Source organism: Pholis gunnellus (assembly GCF_910591455.1).
Source record: "Pholis gunnellus genome assembly, chromosome: 20".
Classification (NCBI taxonomy): Eukaryota; Metazoa; Chordata; class Actinopteri; order Perciformes; family Pholidae; genus Pholis; species Pholis gunnellus.
In genome coordinates, this window is record NC_136547.1 from 20,906,862 (window position 1) to 20,922,843 (window position 15,982).

Sequence of the window (15,982 nt, forward strand, 5' to 3'; positions counted from 1 at the left end):
TGAATTAAAGACATTTTAAAAGATGTTATTTTGTAAGTGATGAAATATAAAGAAATAAAACAGACGTTTGGTTTAAAACACAGCAGCTCTGCTCATGAAACTGAACAGAACAACAACTTTATATACAACACAGATCTGTACATTTACAAAGAGACACAATTACAAATCATACATGAAGCCAGAGGTGTCAACATGTTAACATGTTAACAACATGTTAACAACATGTTAATCACGTGATCGCTGAGGTCATCGGCTCAGGTGAAAGTCAGTTCATGGTCTCTGATCAGAGCAGGAAAAAACAGCCTATCAATCATAAAAATATCAATAAACGTACAGTGAACATATTTATACAGCAGCATCTGTCCAGATGTTAGGAGCAGCTGATGCTGTCCAGATGTTGCTCCTCAGCAGCCATGGCAGCAGCCTGCAGCGTCTCCGTGTCGCTCTGCAGTGGATTCAGCTGCTTCCTCTCACTGTGCATGTTGTTCTCATGACGCTTCAGATCTGAAGCCTGAAAGTACAGAGTGACCCTGAACTCACCACAAGCACCAGTTGTAACACAAGTAGTAGTACTAGTAGTATTATCATTATTATAGTCAGTAGTAGTATCAGTAGTAGTATCAGTAGTAGTAGTAGCAGCAGTAGTAGTAGTTGTAGTAGCAGTAGTAGTAGTTGTAGTAGCAGCAGCAGTAGTAGTTGTAGTAGCAGTAGTAGTAGTAGTTGTAGTAGCAGTAGTAGTAGTAGCAGCAGCAGTAGTAGTAGTAGCAGCAGCAGTAGTAGTAGTAGTAGTAGTAGTATCAGTAGTAGTAGTAGCAGCAGCAGTAGTAGTAGTAGTAGCAGCATCAGCAGTAGTAGTAGTATCAGTAGTAGTAGTAGCAGCAGTAGTAGTAGTAGTAGTATCAGTAGTAGTAGTAGCAGCAGTAGTAGTAGTAGCAGCAGCAGCAGTAGTAGTAGTAGTAGTATCAGTAGTAGTAGTAGTAGTATCAGTAGTAGTAGTAGTAGTATCAGTAGTAGTAGTAGTAGCAGCAGCAGTAGTAGTAGTAGTAGTATCAGTAGTAGTAGTAGTAGTAGTATCAGTAGTAGTAGTAGTAGTATCAGTAGTAGTAGTAGTAGCAGCAGCAGTAGTAGTAGTAGTAGTATCAGTAGTAGTAGTAGTAGTAGTATCAGTAGTAGTAGTAGTAGTATCAGTAGTAGTAGTTGTAGTAGCAGTAGTAGTAGTAGTAGTAGTAGCAGTAGTTGTAGTAGCAGTAGTAGTAGTAGTAGTAGCAGTAGCAGCAGCAGCAGTAGTAGTAGTAGTAGTAGTAGTAGCAGTAGTAGTAGTTGTAGTAGCAGTAGTAGCAGTAGTAGTAGTAGTAGTAGTAGTAGTAGTAGCAGTAGTAGTAGTAGTAGAAGTAGTAGTTGTAGTAGCAGTAGTAGTAGTAGCAGTAGTAGTAGTAGTAGTAGTAGTAGTAGTAGTAGTAGTAGTAGTAGCAGTAGTAGTAGTTGTAGTAGCAGTAGTAGTAGTAGTAGTAGCAGTAGCAGCAGTAGTAGTAGCAGCAGTAGTAGTAGTAGTAGTAGCAGTAGTAGTAGTTGTAGTAGCAGTAGTAGTAGTAGTAGTAGTAGTAGCAGTAGTAGTAGTAGTAGTAGTAGTAGTAGCAGTAGTAGTAGTAGTAGTAGTAGTAGTAGTAGTAGCAGTAGTAGTAGTAGTAGTAGCAGTAGTAGTAGCAGTAGCAGCAGTAGTAGTAGTAGTAGTAGTAGTAGTTGTAGTAGCAGTAGTAGCAGTAGTAGTAGTAGTAGTAGTAGTAGTAGCAGTAGTAGTAGCAGTAGCAGCAGTAGTAGTAGTAGTAGTAGTAGTTGTAGTAGCAGTAGTAGTAGTAGTAGTAGTAGTAGTAGCAGTAGTAGCAGTAGTAGCAGTAGTAGTAGTAGAAGTAGCAGTAGTAGTAGTAGTAGTAGTAGTAGTAGTAGTTGTAGTAGCAGCAGTAGTAGTAGTAGTAGTAGTAGTAGTAGTAGTAGCAGTAGTAGTAGTAGTAGTAGTAGTAGTTGTAGTAGCAGTAGTAGTAGTAGTAGTACCTTGGCGAAGGCCTTGGTGCAGGACGGACAGACGAAGGGTTTCTCTCCTCGATGTCTCCTCTCATGATCCTTCAGGTGAGACTTGTGTTTAAACGCCTGCAGACAGACAGGTGTTCAACAGAGAGACAGACAGGTGTTCAATCAAACAGGTGAGAGACAGACAGGTGAGCTCACCTTCTCACACATCTGGCAGGCGAACGGTCTCTCGTTGCTGTGAACTCGTTCATGTTTCTTCAGGTCTGGAGCTCGAATGAACGATTTCCCACAAACGTCACACCTGTACGGTTTAAAGCCCGTGTGGATCTTCAGGTGCTCTGAAACACACAGGTGAGGGTGGAGCCAAACGCTTAGTGAAACAAACCTGTAAAACGTCCATCATGTGTTTCACCTCACACTGTATCTGATGACATCACAGCTCAGGTGTGTTGTTACCTTTCAGGTGAGCGTGAGTGGTGAAAGCTTTGGTGCAGATCTCACAGGCAAACGGACGCTCGGCTGAATGAAGCTTCTCGTGTTTCCTGAAGACAGAGAGATCAGGTGTGGTGGTCTCATGAGATGTACTGGTCTTGCTAGATGTACTGGTCTTGCTAGGTGTACATACCTGAGCCGGCTCTCGTCCAGGAAGGTCTTCCCACACACCTGACATGCGAGCTGGTCTCTGGTCCCGTACAGCAAGTACTCAAACTTCATGTCCGTGGTGGTCGTGGACCATCCTGGAGTCTGCTCATCCTTCACCTCCCCGATGCTCTCTGCAAAGGTCAGCGTCTGGGTGGCGTGATGCTCCGCCCCCAGCTCTTTAGGCTCCGCCTCCATGTCCACGTCCTGGTCGTAGCAGGTGACCTGGAGAGGCCACATGATGTGGTTACCTGTGTTCAGGGAGGGTGGGCTGTGTGTGGAACACCTGTGTGTGTGTGCAACACCTGTGTGTACCTTGTGTACGTCCTCATTGGTCAGTTCTTTCAAGATGGCTTCCTGCACACGCAGCGCCGCACTGGGAGACTTATCCAGCTCCTGATTGGCCGACGCCTCAACGAGGTCATCTGTGGTGGGCGTGTCATCGTGTTCCCCGAGCACCTGCACACACACACACACATAATATTATAATGTAATACGTTGAAGCTGGTTTGATCTCATTGATTATTAATAATTAATAATTAGTACCTCTGCATCAGCAGCCAGCTGGGCCTCGGGGGGCAGCGCCATCTTCACGATGTCATAAGGAAACTTGTCTTTGTCCTCTGAGGACACGTCTCGTTTCTAAGGACACATGAACGTATCATCACACAGGAGGAGGAGCTTCACCTGTCTGGTTAACACGCAGGTAAAGCTCACACATTAACTACCCACAGATAAATCCTGTGTTAGCGTTACCTGAGTGAGTGTTTCCTGTGTGTGTGTTACCTGTGTGTGTGTTTCCTGTGTGAGAGTTTCCTGTGTGTGTGTGTTTCCTGTGTGAGTGTGTTTCCTGTGTGAGTGTTACCTGTGTGTGTGTGTTTCCTGTGTGAGTCTGTTTCCTGTGTGAGTGTGTTTCCTGTGTGAGTGTGTTTACTGTGTGAGTGTTTCCTGTGTGAGTGTTTCCTGTGTGAGTGTTTCATGTGTGAGTGTTGACTGTGTGAGTGTTACCTGTGTGAGAGTTTCCTGTGTGAGTGTGTTTCCTGTGTGAGTGTGTTTCCTGTGTGAGTGTTTCATGTGTGAGTGTTGACTGTGTGAGTGTTTCATGTGTGAGTGTTTCATGTGTGAGAGTTTCCTGTGTGAGTGTTTCCTGTGTGAGTGTGTTTCCTGTGTGAGTGTTTCATGTGTGAGTGTGTTTCCTGTGTGAGTGTGTTTCCTGTGTGAGTGTGTTTCCTGTGTGAGTGTTTCATGTGTGAGTGTGTTTCCTGTGTGAGTGTGTTTCCTGTGTGAGTGTGTTTCCTGTGTGAGTGTTTCCTGTGTGAGTGTTTCATGTGTGAGAGTTTCCTGTGTAAGTGTGTTTCCTGTGTGAGTGTGTTTCCTGTGTGAGTGTGTTTCCTGTGTGAGTGTTTCCTGTGTGAGTGTTTCATGTGTGAGAGTTTCCTGTGTGAGTGTGTTTCCTGTGTGAGTGTTTCCTGTGTGAGTGTTTCATGTGTGAGAGTTTCCTGTGTGAGTGTGTTTCCTGTGTGAGTGTGTTTCCTGTGTGAGTGTTTCATGTGTGAGTGTTTCATGTGTGAGTGTTGACTGTGTGAGAGTTGACTGTGTGAGAGTTGACTGTGTGAGTGTTTCCTGTGTGAGTGTTTCATGTGTGAGTGTTTCCTGTGTGTGTGTTTCCTGTGTGAGTGTTTCATGTGTGAGTGTTTCCTGTGTGAGTGTTTCCTGTGTGAGTGTTTCCTGTGTGAGTGTTTCATGTGTGAGTGTTGACTGTGTGAGTGTTACCTGTGTGAGAGTTTCCTGTGTGAGAGTGTTTCCTGTGTGAGTGTTTCCTGTGTGAGTGTTTCATGTGTGAGTGTTGACTGTGTGAGTGTTACCTGTGTGTGTGTTACCTGTGTGAGTGTTACCTGTGTGAGTGTTGACTGTGTGAGAGTTTCCTGTGTTTCCTGTGTGAGTGTTGACTGTGTGAGAGTTTCCTGTGTGTGTGTGTTTCCTGTGTGTGAGTGTTTCCTGTGTGAGTGTTTCCTGTGTGAGTGTTACCTGTGTGTGTGTTTCCTGTGTGAGTGTTACCTGTGTGAGTGTTTCCTGTGTGAGTGTTGACTGTGTGAGTGTTTCCTGTGTGAGTGTTTCCTGTGTGAGTGTTACCTGTGTGTGTGTTACCTGTGTGAGTGTTTCCTGTGTGAGTGTTACCTGTGTGAGTGTTTCCTGTGTGTGTGTGTGTTTCCTGTGTGTGTGTTACCTGTGTGAGTGTTTCCTGTGTGAGTGTTTCATGTGTGTGTGTTTCCTGTGTGAGTGTTACCTGTGTGAGTGTTTCCTGTGTGTGTGTTACCTGTGTGAGTGTTTCCTGTGTGAGTGTTTCCTGTGTGTGTGTTTCCTGTGTGAGTGTTACCTGTGTGTGTGTTTCCTGTGTGTGTGTGTGTGTTTCCTGTGTGAGTGTTTCATGTGTGTGTGTTTCCTGTGTGAGTGTTACCTGTGTGTGTGTTTCCTGTGTGTGTGTGTGTTTCCTGTGTGAGTGTTACCTGTGTGAGTGTTTCCTGTGTGTGTGTTACCTGTGTGAGTGTTTCCTGTGTGAGTGTTTCATGTGTGAGTGTTGACTGTGTGTGTGTTTCCTGTGTGAGTGTTACCTGTGTGTGTGTTTCCTGTGTGTGTGTGTTTCCTGTGTGAGTGTTACCTGTGTGTGTGTTTCCTGTGTGAGTGTTACCTGTGTGAGTGTTTCCTGTGTGTGTGTTACCTGTGTGAGTGTTTCCTGTGTGAGTGTTACCTGTGTGTGTGTTTCCTGTGTGTGTTTCCTGTGTGAGTGTTACCTGTGTGAGTGTTACCTGTGTGTGTGTTTCCTGTGTGAGTGTTACCTGTGTGTGTGTTTCCTGTGTGAGTGTTACCTGTGTGTTACCTGTGTGTGTGTGTGTGTGTGTTACCTGAGAGCAGAGCTTGTCGAGGAAGCGGATGCCGAGTATCTGTCCCGATGACATCATGAGGTTGACGTCTCTCTTCTTCACTGAGATCTTCGCTGTGTACATGTAGTTCAACACCTCCTCAAAGATATCGGAGCGGATGAAGTCGATTTCAATCACAGAGGAGTTATCCACCTGAGGAGAGTCAGACAGGTGAGTACCTGGTGTTCTGTTTATAGTCGTTTCTTCTTCTAGGGTCTGTGTTATTAAAACGTCTTGCTTCACAGTACCCCGTGTTTTAGAAGTAGTTGCACAGTACCTCGTGTTTCTTGAAGAGCTTCTTGAAGTAGTTGGAGCAGGCAGCGAGCACACAGCGGTGAGCTCTGAACTTCACGTCTTCCACCACGACAGCGATGTCACAATGTTCTCCTTCCAGTCGCTGCTCGTTCAGAAGCTTCAGGAAGATGCTTCTGTGTTCATCATCCACGTACTTCACCGTCTCCGCCATCTGAACACAGACAGGTACATCACCAGGTAACACAGACAGGTAAGAAGATGGTCACTAAAGGTATTGGCTACCTGTACTTAAGTACTATTATTACACATATTTATTATTACACATACTTATTATTGTATGTTTCATGTGTCACAGAGTGATGAAGAAGAGGAGGAGGAGCTTATTGGACAGGAGTAGTTCATGTAAACTAGTTCATGTATCTCTCCTACCGCGGACACGCGCACGATGCGTTAGACTGAACCAAGCCTTCAGACAGCAGACATGCTAACTGTTAGCATCAAGCTCACAGACGTTATTCATCGGAACAGGTCTACCGGTACCGAGTCCCGTTTCTACTCCAACGCGGTTCATTTACACCGGACTCACGTGGGCCAAGCTAACGGGCTAGCAGCCGCGAGCTTAACGTTTACCGGTATTCTAGCGGAGCAGAACGTCACATCCGGTTCTAACCATTGTAAAGTATCCGGTGAGGCTAACGTTAGCATTCTAGACGTCTCTCTCTCAGCCTGTGTGTGTGTGTGTGTGTGTGTGTGTGTGTGTGTGTGTGTGTGTGTGTGTGTGTGTGTGTGTGTGTGTGTGTGTGTGTTTTAAATGGCGGACAGTCCGGCCTGCTCTTCGCTTTCACAAACAAAATGGCGTTGTTTATCGGTCTTCTCTTTCACGCGGACTGTCTCCGTTAAACCTGTTGACCGACATCACCACAAACCAGACCGTGGGCGCGTGCTGGCTCGCGGGCCCTCCTGCTCGCGAGCTCCCCGGGACCGACACGCAGGCACGCGGCCTCGGCAACACGAACGAGACCGGGAGCTCGAGCGGCCATGAACGGATCGAGAGCGCGCAGACCGGAGCGGCGCGAGGAGGAGAGCGCGAGGAGCGGCGGAGCTTCTTACCGTGACAGCGGCCCGGTTCCTTTGGGTGGGTCTCGCGCACCGGGATCCACTTTGTCCGGATGTTGTTGTTGATGTTGATGTTGATGTTAATGATGATGAGGACGAGCTTTGCGCCAGCACGCGAACACTGCAGGGGCACGCAGGCAGCGCGCGCTTAAAACAGCCTCTGTGGGCGAGACGGATCACTACCTCACGCATGCGCACTGCGAGCCTGTGACCTGGGCTCGCGGAGAGAACGCGCCATGTTGTAGTTTAAAGAAGACCGAACAGGACTACATTCTGTTTAATGACCCGGATGTTTATTTATGTCTCTCTCTCTCTATATATATATACATATATATATATATATATATATATATATATATATATATATATGTATATATGTGTATGTATATATGTATATATATATATATATATTTATATATATGTATATATACATATATATATGTATATATGTGTATGTATATATGTATATATATATGTATATATACATATATATATGTGTATATATATATGTATATATATATATATATGTGTGTGTGTAAACTTTATATATAAATATAATTGTTATATATTTATTAGAATAAGATATAGAACAAATAAAGAGGTTTAAAGTCCTTGTATGTCTCGTCTTTATGTTAATATGTGATGATGTCATCACACTCTCCTGGTCACATGGTTTGTTTCCGTCACTTCTTTCATTCATGATTTTAGTTTCTTCTTCTCTACTTCTGTCACTGAAAGGCATGCTCACATGCATTAAACACACACACTCACATGCACTAAAAACCACATGCCCTAAAAACACTCACATGCACTAAAAACACGCTCACATGCACTAAAAAACACTCATGCACTAAAACACTCACATGCACTAAAAAACACATGCACTAAAAACACGTTCACATGCACTAAAAGTGGAGCAGTCGGTCTGCTCTGTGAACAAAGAGCAGCTGTGATGACATCACACACAGACTGATCAGATATTAATATATCTTCATGTAGATGATAGTTATTGATCAGATTAATGATCTGGATGTTGAATAAAGAACCTTTAAGTGAGTCAATGATTGAGGAAATGTTCTCATATTTCTAGATGTGTACTGATTAGTGCTGGGCAACGATTACAATTTTGTATCTTGATTAATCGCATGATTTCTTTGCGATTAATCTCATTATGCGCATAGTTCAACAATGATTCTAAAGTAGTGTATTGTTTACTTTTATGTTAAAGTGCTGCTCTATGAACTAAAGGTCAACAACATTTGGTTTAAACACGTTAAACTCATCAGGTTCTTGTTAACAGCAGGATTCTCTTCACACAGCAGCAGTTATAACACAGTTATAATGATTCTGATCATAGATATTCAGACGGTGTTCACAACTTTATCTTCATGTGTGTCAGAGATGAATTTAAATATACATCTTGAAACCTGAAACCTATCTACGTCATGTTTTATGTTTGTTAAACTCTCAGTAGTGATAACTAAATGATGTGATTATTATACATATTACTAACTAAACACTTTAAAAACTCTAAAACAATAATTTAAATGAATCATTTATTGTTGGTATGTTGGTCAGACGCTATGCTACGCTGATTAGCATAATATGTGTGGTGTTTGTTATAAATGTACGTTGGTACATAGAGGGTGATGAGAAGCTGTACATGGAGGGACTTAGGACCCAGGGGAATGTAGGGGAAGCATGGAACCTGTAGTCTGTACCGTGGCAGTAACGCGCAGCACGAGGAAGCTAAGCTAACAAAGAGTTAAGAGCAGTTTGTTTACAAATATTTAGAATAAATTAACTTTCTACTGCATCAGTCTGTCAGCTTTAGTTATAAATGCATCATGTAAATATGTCATAAATATATATATATATATAAATATATATATATATATATATATATACTGTATGTAATACATGCTTGTTTGGTTCTTTGAAGCATTCAGGAGACACAAGACTGAAAAAACAAACAAGAAACCAAATGTTTGACATAAAACTTCTTTATCACTATTTTTCTGTTTGGGCTAAAAATATAAATGTTTAATTTTTTTCAATCAAACTTACTAACGAACTCTAAAAATAAATCTAGTCTGTTTAACCACAGTGACATCAGAGGGGACGGCAGCCAATCAGAGAAAAGCTAATAATAATAACAACAACAATAATAATAATATACTGTAACAAGTTCAGAAAAAATATATTTAAACTCTAAATATGTTCTAAACCCCCCCCCCCCCCCCCCCCCAAATGACAGTCAAACTATTGCCGTGGCAAATACAATACCCACAATCCCCTGCACCAGAAAGAGACAAAGGAAATGAAGACATTCTCCCATTCTGTGCTATCAAATATCAATAATCAATAATCAATCAAAGCCCAGAACAGCAGCAGAGACGTGGTATAAAGTGTATATCAGGATCTACGAGTATTGATCAGCTATCAGACTAACTTCTTCACGTCACGTCTCAGTCCATGGGGGGGGGGGGGGCAGGTGAGCTCCCAGCGGCCAATCAGAGCAGCTCGTACTGGCGCAGGTGCATCCGCTGGATGATGTCACGACAGTCATTGAAGACGCGACGGATGTTTTCAGTGTCGATGGCGCAGGTGAAGTGAGGATAACAGTAATGTTTCCCATCACCACTCGCTGTGCTGATCCTCTGAGAGACAGACAGAGACAGAGACACAGAGACAGAGACAAAGACACAGAGACACAGAGACACAGAGACAAAGGGACAGAGACAGAGAGACAGAGACACAGAGACACAGAGACACAGACACAGAGACACAGACAGAGAGACAGAGACACAGACACAGAGACACAGAGACAGAGAGACAGAGACACAGAGACGGAGACAGAGACACAGAGACAGAGACACAGGGACAGAGACAGAGAGACAGAGACAGGGACAGAGACAGAGAGACAGAGACACAGACACAGACACAGAGACACAGACACAGAGACAGAGACAGAGAGACACAGAGACAGAGAGACACAGAGAGACAGAGACACAGAGACACAGAGACAGAGACACAGAGACAGAGACACAGAGACACAGACAGAGAGACAGAGACACAGACACAGGGACAGAGACAGAGACAGAGACACAGGGACAGAGACAGAGAGACAGAGACACAGAGACACAGGGACAGAGACACAGAGACAGACAGAGAGACAGAGACATCAAGTCAAATATCTTTATGTAAAACATCTTCTTCATCATCTTCATCTATAATGAATTGTTTTTACCAGAAATTCGTCTCTGATGAAGAACTTGGCTCTGGTCACATTGGGGTCTTCATCAGCATCTGGAACAGCTGGACACACACACACACAAAGGATGTTTGTATATTATACACATACACACATACATATATATATATATATATATATATATATATTTGTACCTTCAGCAGGTACTTGGTAGTTGATGTATTCGGGGAAATAATCCTCTACTTTGGATTTTCCAGCCAGAATCTTGTCAGCGAGAACGTCCTGTTTGTTCAGGAACAAGATGACTGAGATGGTCTTCAGGAACCTGCAGCCAATCAGAGAGCAGAGAGGGGTAACTACAGCCAATCAGAGAGCAGAGAGGGGTAACTACAGCCAATCAGAGAGCAGAGAGGGTTAACTACAGCCAATCACAGAGCAGAACCTGTTGGTCCAGATGGACCTGAAGAGGTCCAGACTCTCCCTGAGCCGGTTGGTGGAGTTGTCCTCTCTGATCACCATGTTGTAGCTGCTGCTCGCTGCCACGAAGATGATGGCCGTCACATCTGAGCAGTGACACAGGTGGTCAGAACCACAAACTGGCTCTTTATTTGTGTGAATGAAGCTGTGCGTCTGTCTCACCGTTGAAGCACTGGATCCACTTCCTGCGTTCGTCCCGCTGACCACCGACATCGAACATGCTGAGGGGTACGGACAGGTGTGTTAGACAGGTGGTGACTCAGCAGTTATTCACTTCCTGTTTTCTTCAAACGTCGTTTAGTATCAGAAATGTTTGTTTGTTCTCTATAATCATCCAGAATCACATGGAAGAATCTGATTGGTTGTCTATGGAGGAAGCAGTGATGACGACTTCCTGTCGAACTACAGAAACATGACGACTTCCTGTCGGACTATAGAAACATGACGACTTCCTGTCGAACTACAGAAACATGACGACTTCCTGTCGGACTACAGAAACATGACGACTTCCTGTCAGACTATAGAAACATGACGACTTCCTGTCAGACTACAGAAACATGGCGACTTCCTGTCGAACTACAGAAACATGACGACTTCCTGTCGGACTACAGAAACATGACGACTTCCTGTCAGACTATCGAAACATGACGACTTCCTGTCAGACTATCGAAACATGACGACTTCCTGTCAGACTACAGAAACATGGCGACTTCCTGTCAGACTACAGAAACATGGCGACTTCCTGTCAGACTACAGAAACATGGCGACTTCCTGTCAGACTACAGAAACATGACGACTTCCTGTCGGACTACAGAAACATGACGACTTCCTGTCGGACTACAGAAACATGACGACTTCCTGTCAGACTATCGAAACATGACGACTTCCTGTCAGACTATCGAAACATGACGACTTCCTGTCAGACTACAGAAACATGGCGACTTCCTGTCAGACTACAGAAACATGGCGACTTCCTGTCAGACTACAGAAACATGGCGACTTCCTGTCAGACTACAGAAACATGGCGACTTCCTGTAGATGCCGTTTTGTTTGTGTTCTGACGTGTGATTGGTGCAGGTGGACGGGGGGGGGGGGGGGGGGGGGGTCTAAACACTTACTGGAAGTTGACCTTGTCGACCTGAAACCTGGTCTCAAAAATGCCAGAAGTCAAAACTCTGCAGCGCAACAAATCCTGCAAGAGAAGAAGAACACGTTCAGTGTGATGAGTCATCCCGAATGCTGCCAGCTGATTGGTCGGTTTGCTACCTGGTCGGTAGGGGTGTAGTCTGTCCTCCTGACTGAGTCCAGCTGGTCCAGGAAGCTGCAACACACACACACACACACACACACACACACACACACACACACACACACACACACACACACACACACACACACACACACACACACACACACACACACACACACCAATCAGCCCCACCCCTCCTCCACCTTGAGTTGTGATTGGCCCGTCAGGGTTAGTGGAGCGTCCTGATTGGTCCATGGAGATTTAAAATGTCACAGTATATATATATATATATATATATATATATATATATATATGTGTGTGTGTGTGTGTGTGTGTGTGTGTGTGTGTGTGTGTGTGTGTGTGTGTGTGTGTGTGTGTGTGTGTTTTTCTTACTACTGAGCACAGTCGATCAGCTGATATTCGTTGGATCGTTCTAAACATGCTTTCACTCCGTCGTCTTCCCAAAGCTTCTGAGTGTGTTCAAAGAACTCCTGAGGGACACAAAAGTCACATGATACAGGTGAGTGAGGCGTCCTCTGATTGGACAGCAGCGTGTGGGAATCGACCAATCAGAAGCAGAGAACATAGAACGGCTGAAGGAGTTCAGAGGAGATGCTTGTTTTGTGTCTTTGTGTCTTTAGAGACACACTGTGTGAGGATAATGAGGCCTCAGGTGAGACACACACACACACACACACACACACACACACACACACACACACACACACACACACACACACACACACACACAGTCCCACATCAACTCGTTACATCATGTCATTAACATCATTAAAACAAACATGTTGTCTCCTGGTTCTCTTAAAGGGACACGTCCCATTTTATTCAGCTCACCTGTTGATGACGGAGACGTTTGATTGGTCGCATTCTAATAAACAAACACCTTTTGTTTTGATCTGTTTCTACTGTTAGCTTTAGCATCTTTAGCTCATTTCAAGATTCGTAGGTTCTGAACATCTCAGTGTTTGTGTGTGTGTGTGTGTGTGTGTGTGTACCTCTGTGTATTCAAAGTCAGACAGCGGTGCGATGCTCTTGATGTAGTCAAGTCTGAACTGGTTGCCAGGGCTACCCAGAGGAATGGGCGGAGTCAACGTACTCATGGCAGCTATGATGGTCTGAAACACACACACACACACACACACACACACACACACACACACACACACACACACACACACACACACACACACACACACACACGTGAACCAACACCGACTGCTTTAACTTTGGACCAATCACAGAGGCTCAGTGGGTCATGTGACGCACCACGATGGCGTCCTTCACGTTCTTCCTGATGTCCTGAACCTTCTCCTGCTTCTCTCTGGAAAACAAACAGTTTCTTTTTCAACTTAAAAGCGTCTAAATGTTTTTCATCAGGAAACGTAAACAGGAAGCTGTTGATGGTCATTAATCAATCATCATCACAAACTACAGAAAACTCATTTAGAACTACAAAAAAAACACTATATAATTATACCGTCTCAATGAAAATAAAAAGCTCATCTCCACAGGAAGTACTGGTGCCAGAGAGGGGATTTCAAAATAAAAGTTGATGAAGTTTTTAAAATTTGACTCACTCAGCGTTGAAACCGTCAACATGAAGAATCCTCATCTGCTTCACGATGGTGCTTTTACCTGATTCTCCTGCTCCTACAGACACACCGGTGAGACGGACAGGTGAGACACACAGGTGAGACGGACAGGTGAGACACACAGGTGAGACGGACAGGTGAGACACACAGGTGAGACGGACAGGTGAGACGGACAGGTGGGACACACAGGTGAGAAGGACAGGTGGGACGGACAGGTGGGACACACAGGTGAGAAGGACAGGTGGGACGGACAGGTGAGACACACAGGTGAGACGGACAGGTGAGACGGACAGGTGAGACACACAGGTGAGACGGACAGGTGAGACGGACAGGTGAGACGGACAGGTGAGACGGACAGGTGGGACGGACAGGTGGGACACACAGGTGAGAAGGACAGGTGGGACGGACAGGTGGGACGGACAGGTGAGACGGACAGGTGAGACACACAGGTGAGACGGACAGGTGAGACGGACAGGTGGGACACACAGGTGAGAAGGACAGGTGGGACGGACAGGTGGGACGGACAGGTGAGACGGACAGGTGAGACACACAGGTGAGACGGACAGGTGAGACGGACAGGTGAGACGGACAGGTGGGACACACAGGTGAGAAGGACAGGTGGGACACACAGGTGAGACGGACAGGTGAGACGGACAGGTGGGACACACAGGTGAGAAGGACAGGTGGGACGGACAGGTGGGACACACAGGTGAGAAGGACAGGTGGGACACACAGGTGAGAAGGACAGGTGGGACACACAGGTGAGAAGGACAGGTGGGACGGACAGGTGGGACACACAGGTGAGAAGGACAGGTGGGACACACAGGTGGGACGGACAGGTGGGACGGACAGGTGGGACGGACAGACAGACAGACAGACAGACAGACCGGTATCTCACCCAGCAGTAATAGTCTGTGTGTAGCTTTATAAGCCTGTCTCTCTTTCTGCAGCTGTCTCTCGATCTTCTTGTTGGCTTCTCTCTTCGCTTTTTCATCCAGTCGTTCTTCCTCCGTCTTCCCTCCCAGACAGCCCATCTCAACTGGAACCACATAAACCAGGGATTAACCACAGATACCAGCACAGAAACCAGTGAATAACCACAGAAACCAGTGAATAACCACAGTGAATAACCACAGAAACCAGTGAATAACCACTGTGAATAACCACAGTGAATAACCACAGTGAATAACCACAGTGAATAACCACAGATACCAGTGAATAACCACAGTGAATAACCACAGTGAATAACCACATAAACCAGTGAATAACCACAGTGAATAACCACAGATACCAGTGAATAACCACAGTGAATAACCACAGTGAATAACCACAGATACCAGTGAATAACCACAGATACCAGTGAATAACCACAGATACCAGTGAATAACCACAGATACCAGTGAATAACCACAGTGAATAACCACAGTGAATAACCACATAAACCAGTGAATAACCACAGTGAATAACCACAGATACAAGTGAATAACCACAGTGAATAACCACAGTGAATAACCACATAAACCAGTGAATAACCACAGTGAATAACCACAGATACCAGTGAATAACCACAGTGAATAACCACAGTGAATAACCACAGAAACCAGTGAATAACCACAGAAACCAGTGAATAACCACAGAAACCAGTGAATAACCACAGATACCAGTGAATAACCACAGTGAATAACCACAGATACCAGTGAATAACCACAGTGAATAACCACAGTGAATAACCACAGATACCAGTGAATAACCACAGATACCAGTGAATAACCACAGTGAATAACCACAGATACCAGTGAATAACCACAGTGAATAACCACAGTGAATAACCACAGATACCAGTGAATAACCACAGATACCAGTGAATAACCACAGAAACCAGTGAATAACCACAGTGAATAACCACAGAAACCAGTGAATAACCACAGTGAATAACCACAGTGAATAACCACAGTGAATAACCACAGTGAATAACCACAGAAACCAGTGAATAACCACAGATACCAGTGAATAACCACAGATACCAGTGAATAACCACAGTGAATAACCACAGTCAATAACCACATAAACCAGTGAATAACCAATTGAAACCAGCTACAACTTTAAAACACAGTTAATAGTTTCATATGATATAAATAATAAACTTTCTACTTTTGATTGAATTCAATCAAACACGCTAACGTTAGCTTGCTAACCAGCTAGCGGCTACATGATCTGTGCTATGAATGCGATGCTACAGAGGTTACTGATAGACTGAGAGGAGGAGGAGGTCTGAAGGGTATCAGGTCTCTGGAGTCAAGCATGTGGTCCTCTGCTGCTCTCTCCTCACGATGGTGCGCTGAACTAGTTTCACTCTTTTATTCTGAGTATTTATTCTACTTTAACATCTCGTGTTTCAGATAAAAACCATTAAGAACTAAGATGACAGTTTATAACTAATAATTATCACGAAACTGAAGATAATCACATCATTTTT

The 15,982-nt window shown here is 44.5% G+C and overlaps 2 protein-coding genes across 3 annotated transcripts; both read right to left on the minus strand.

Moving 5' to 3' along the window:
• Positions 1-75: 75 nt before the first annotated feature.
• Positions 76-7,238, minus strand: zbtb14 (zinc finger and BTB domain containing 14). Its single transcript, XM_079181651.1, has 10 exons — positions 6,951-7,238; positions 5,863-6,051; positions 5,568-5,738; positions 3,211-3,306; positions 2,980-3,123; positions 2,651-2,889; positions 2,482-2,567; positions 2,224-2,363; positions 2,050-2,145; positions 76-511 (listed from the first exon to the last, which is right to left on the minus strand). The coding sequence occupies exons 1-10, from the start codon at positions 7,146-7,148 to the stop codon at positions 371-373; spliced, it is 1,500 nt and encodes a 499-aa protein (XP_079037777.1). The 5' UTR covers positions 7,149-7,238; the 3' UTR covers positions 76-370.
• A 2,231-nt stretch (positions 7,239-9,469) lies between these two features.
• LOC306712527 (guanine nucleotide-binding protein G(olf) subunit alpha-like) lies at positions 9,470-14,546 on the minus strand (the record flags this gene model as incomplete). Of its 2 annotated transcripts, none has more annotated exons than XM_079181838.1 (12): positions 9,470-9,616; positions 10,207-10,274; positions 10,365-10,495; positions 10,613-10,733; positions 10,810-10,868; positions 11,766-11,839; positions 11,914-11,968; positions 12,290-12,387; positions 12,910-13,029; positions 13,181-13,235; positions 13,492-13,564; positions 14,405-14,546. In XM_079181838.1, the coding sequence occupies 12 exons, from the start codon at positions 14,538-14,540 to the stop codon at positions 9,470-9,472; spliced, it is 1,137 nt and encodes a 378-aa protein (XP_079037964.1). The 2 variants fall into 2 exon arrangements, with proteins under 2 accessions (XP_079037964.1, XP_079037963.1); XM_079181837.1 differs by having other exon boundaries at positions 12,290-12,432; positions 14,405-14,540.
• Positions 14,547-15,982: the final 1,436 nt, after the last annotated feature.

What these genes read in the sequence shown, in the direction of transcription:
- zbtb14 (XM_079181651.1), bottom strand. Translation starts at nt 7,148, where the DNA reads ATGCGTGAGGTAGTGATCCGTCTCGCCCACAGAGGCTGTTTTAAGCGC. An exon ending in TCGACAAGCTCTGCTCTCAG is followed by an intron (nt 3,307 to 5,567) that starts GTAACACACACA and finishes ATGTGTCCTTAG; the next exon opens with AAACGAGACGTGTCCTCAGA. An exon ending in CCAATGAGGACGTACACAAG is followed by an intron (nt 2,890 to 2,979) that starts GTACACACAGGT and finishes TGGCCTCTCCAG; the next exon opens with GTCACCTGCTACGACCAGGA.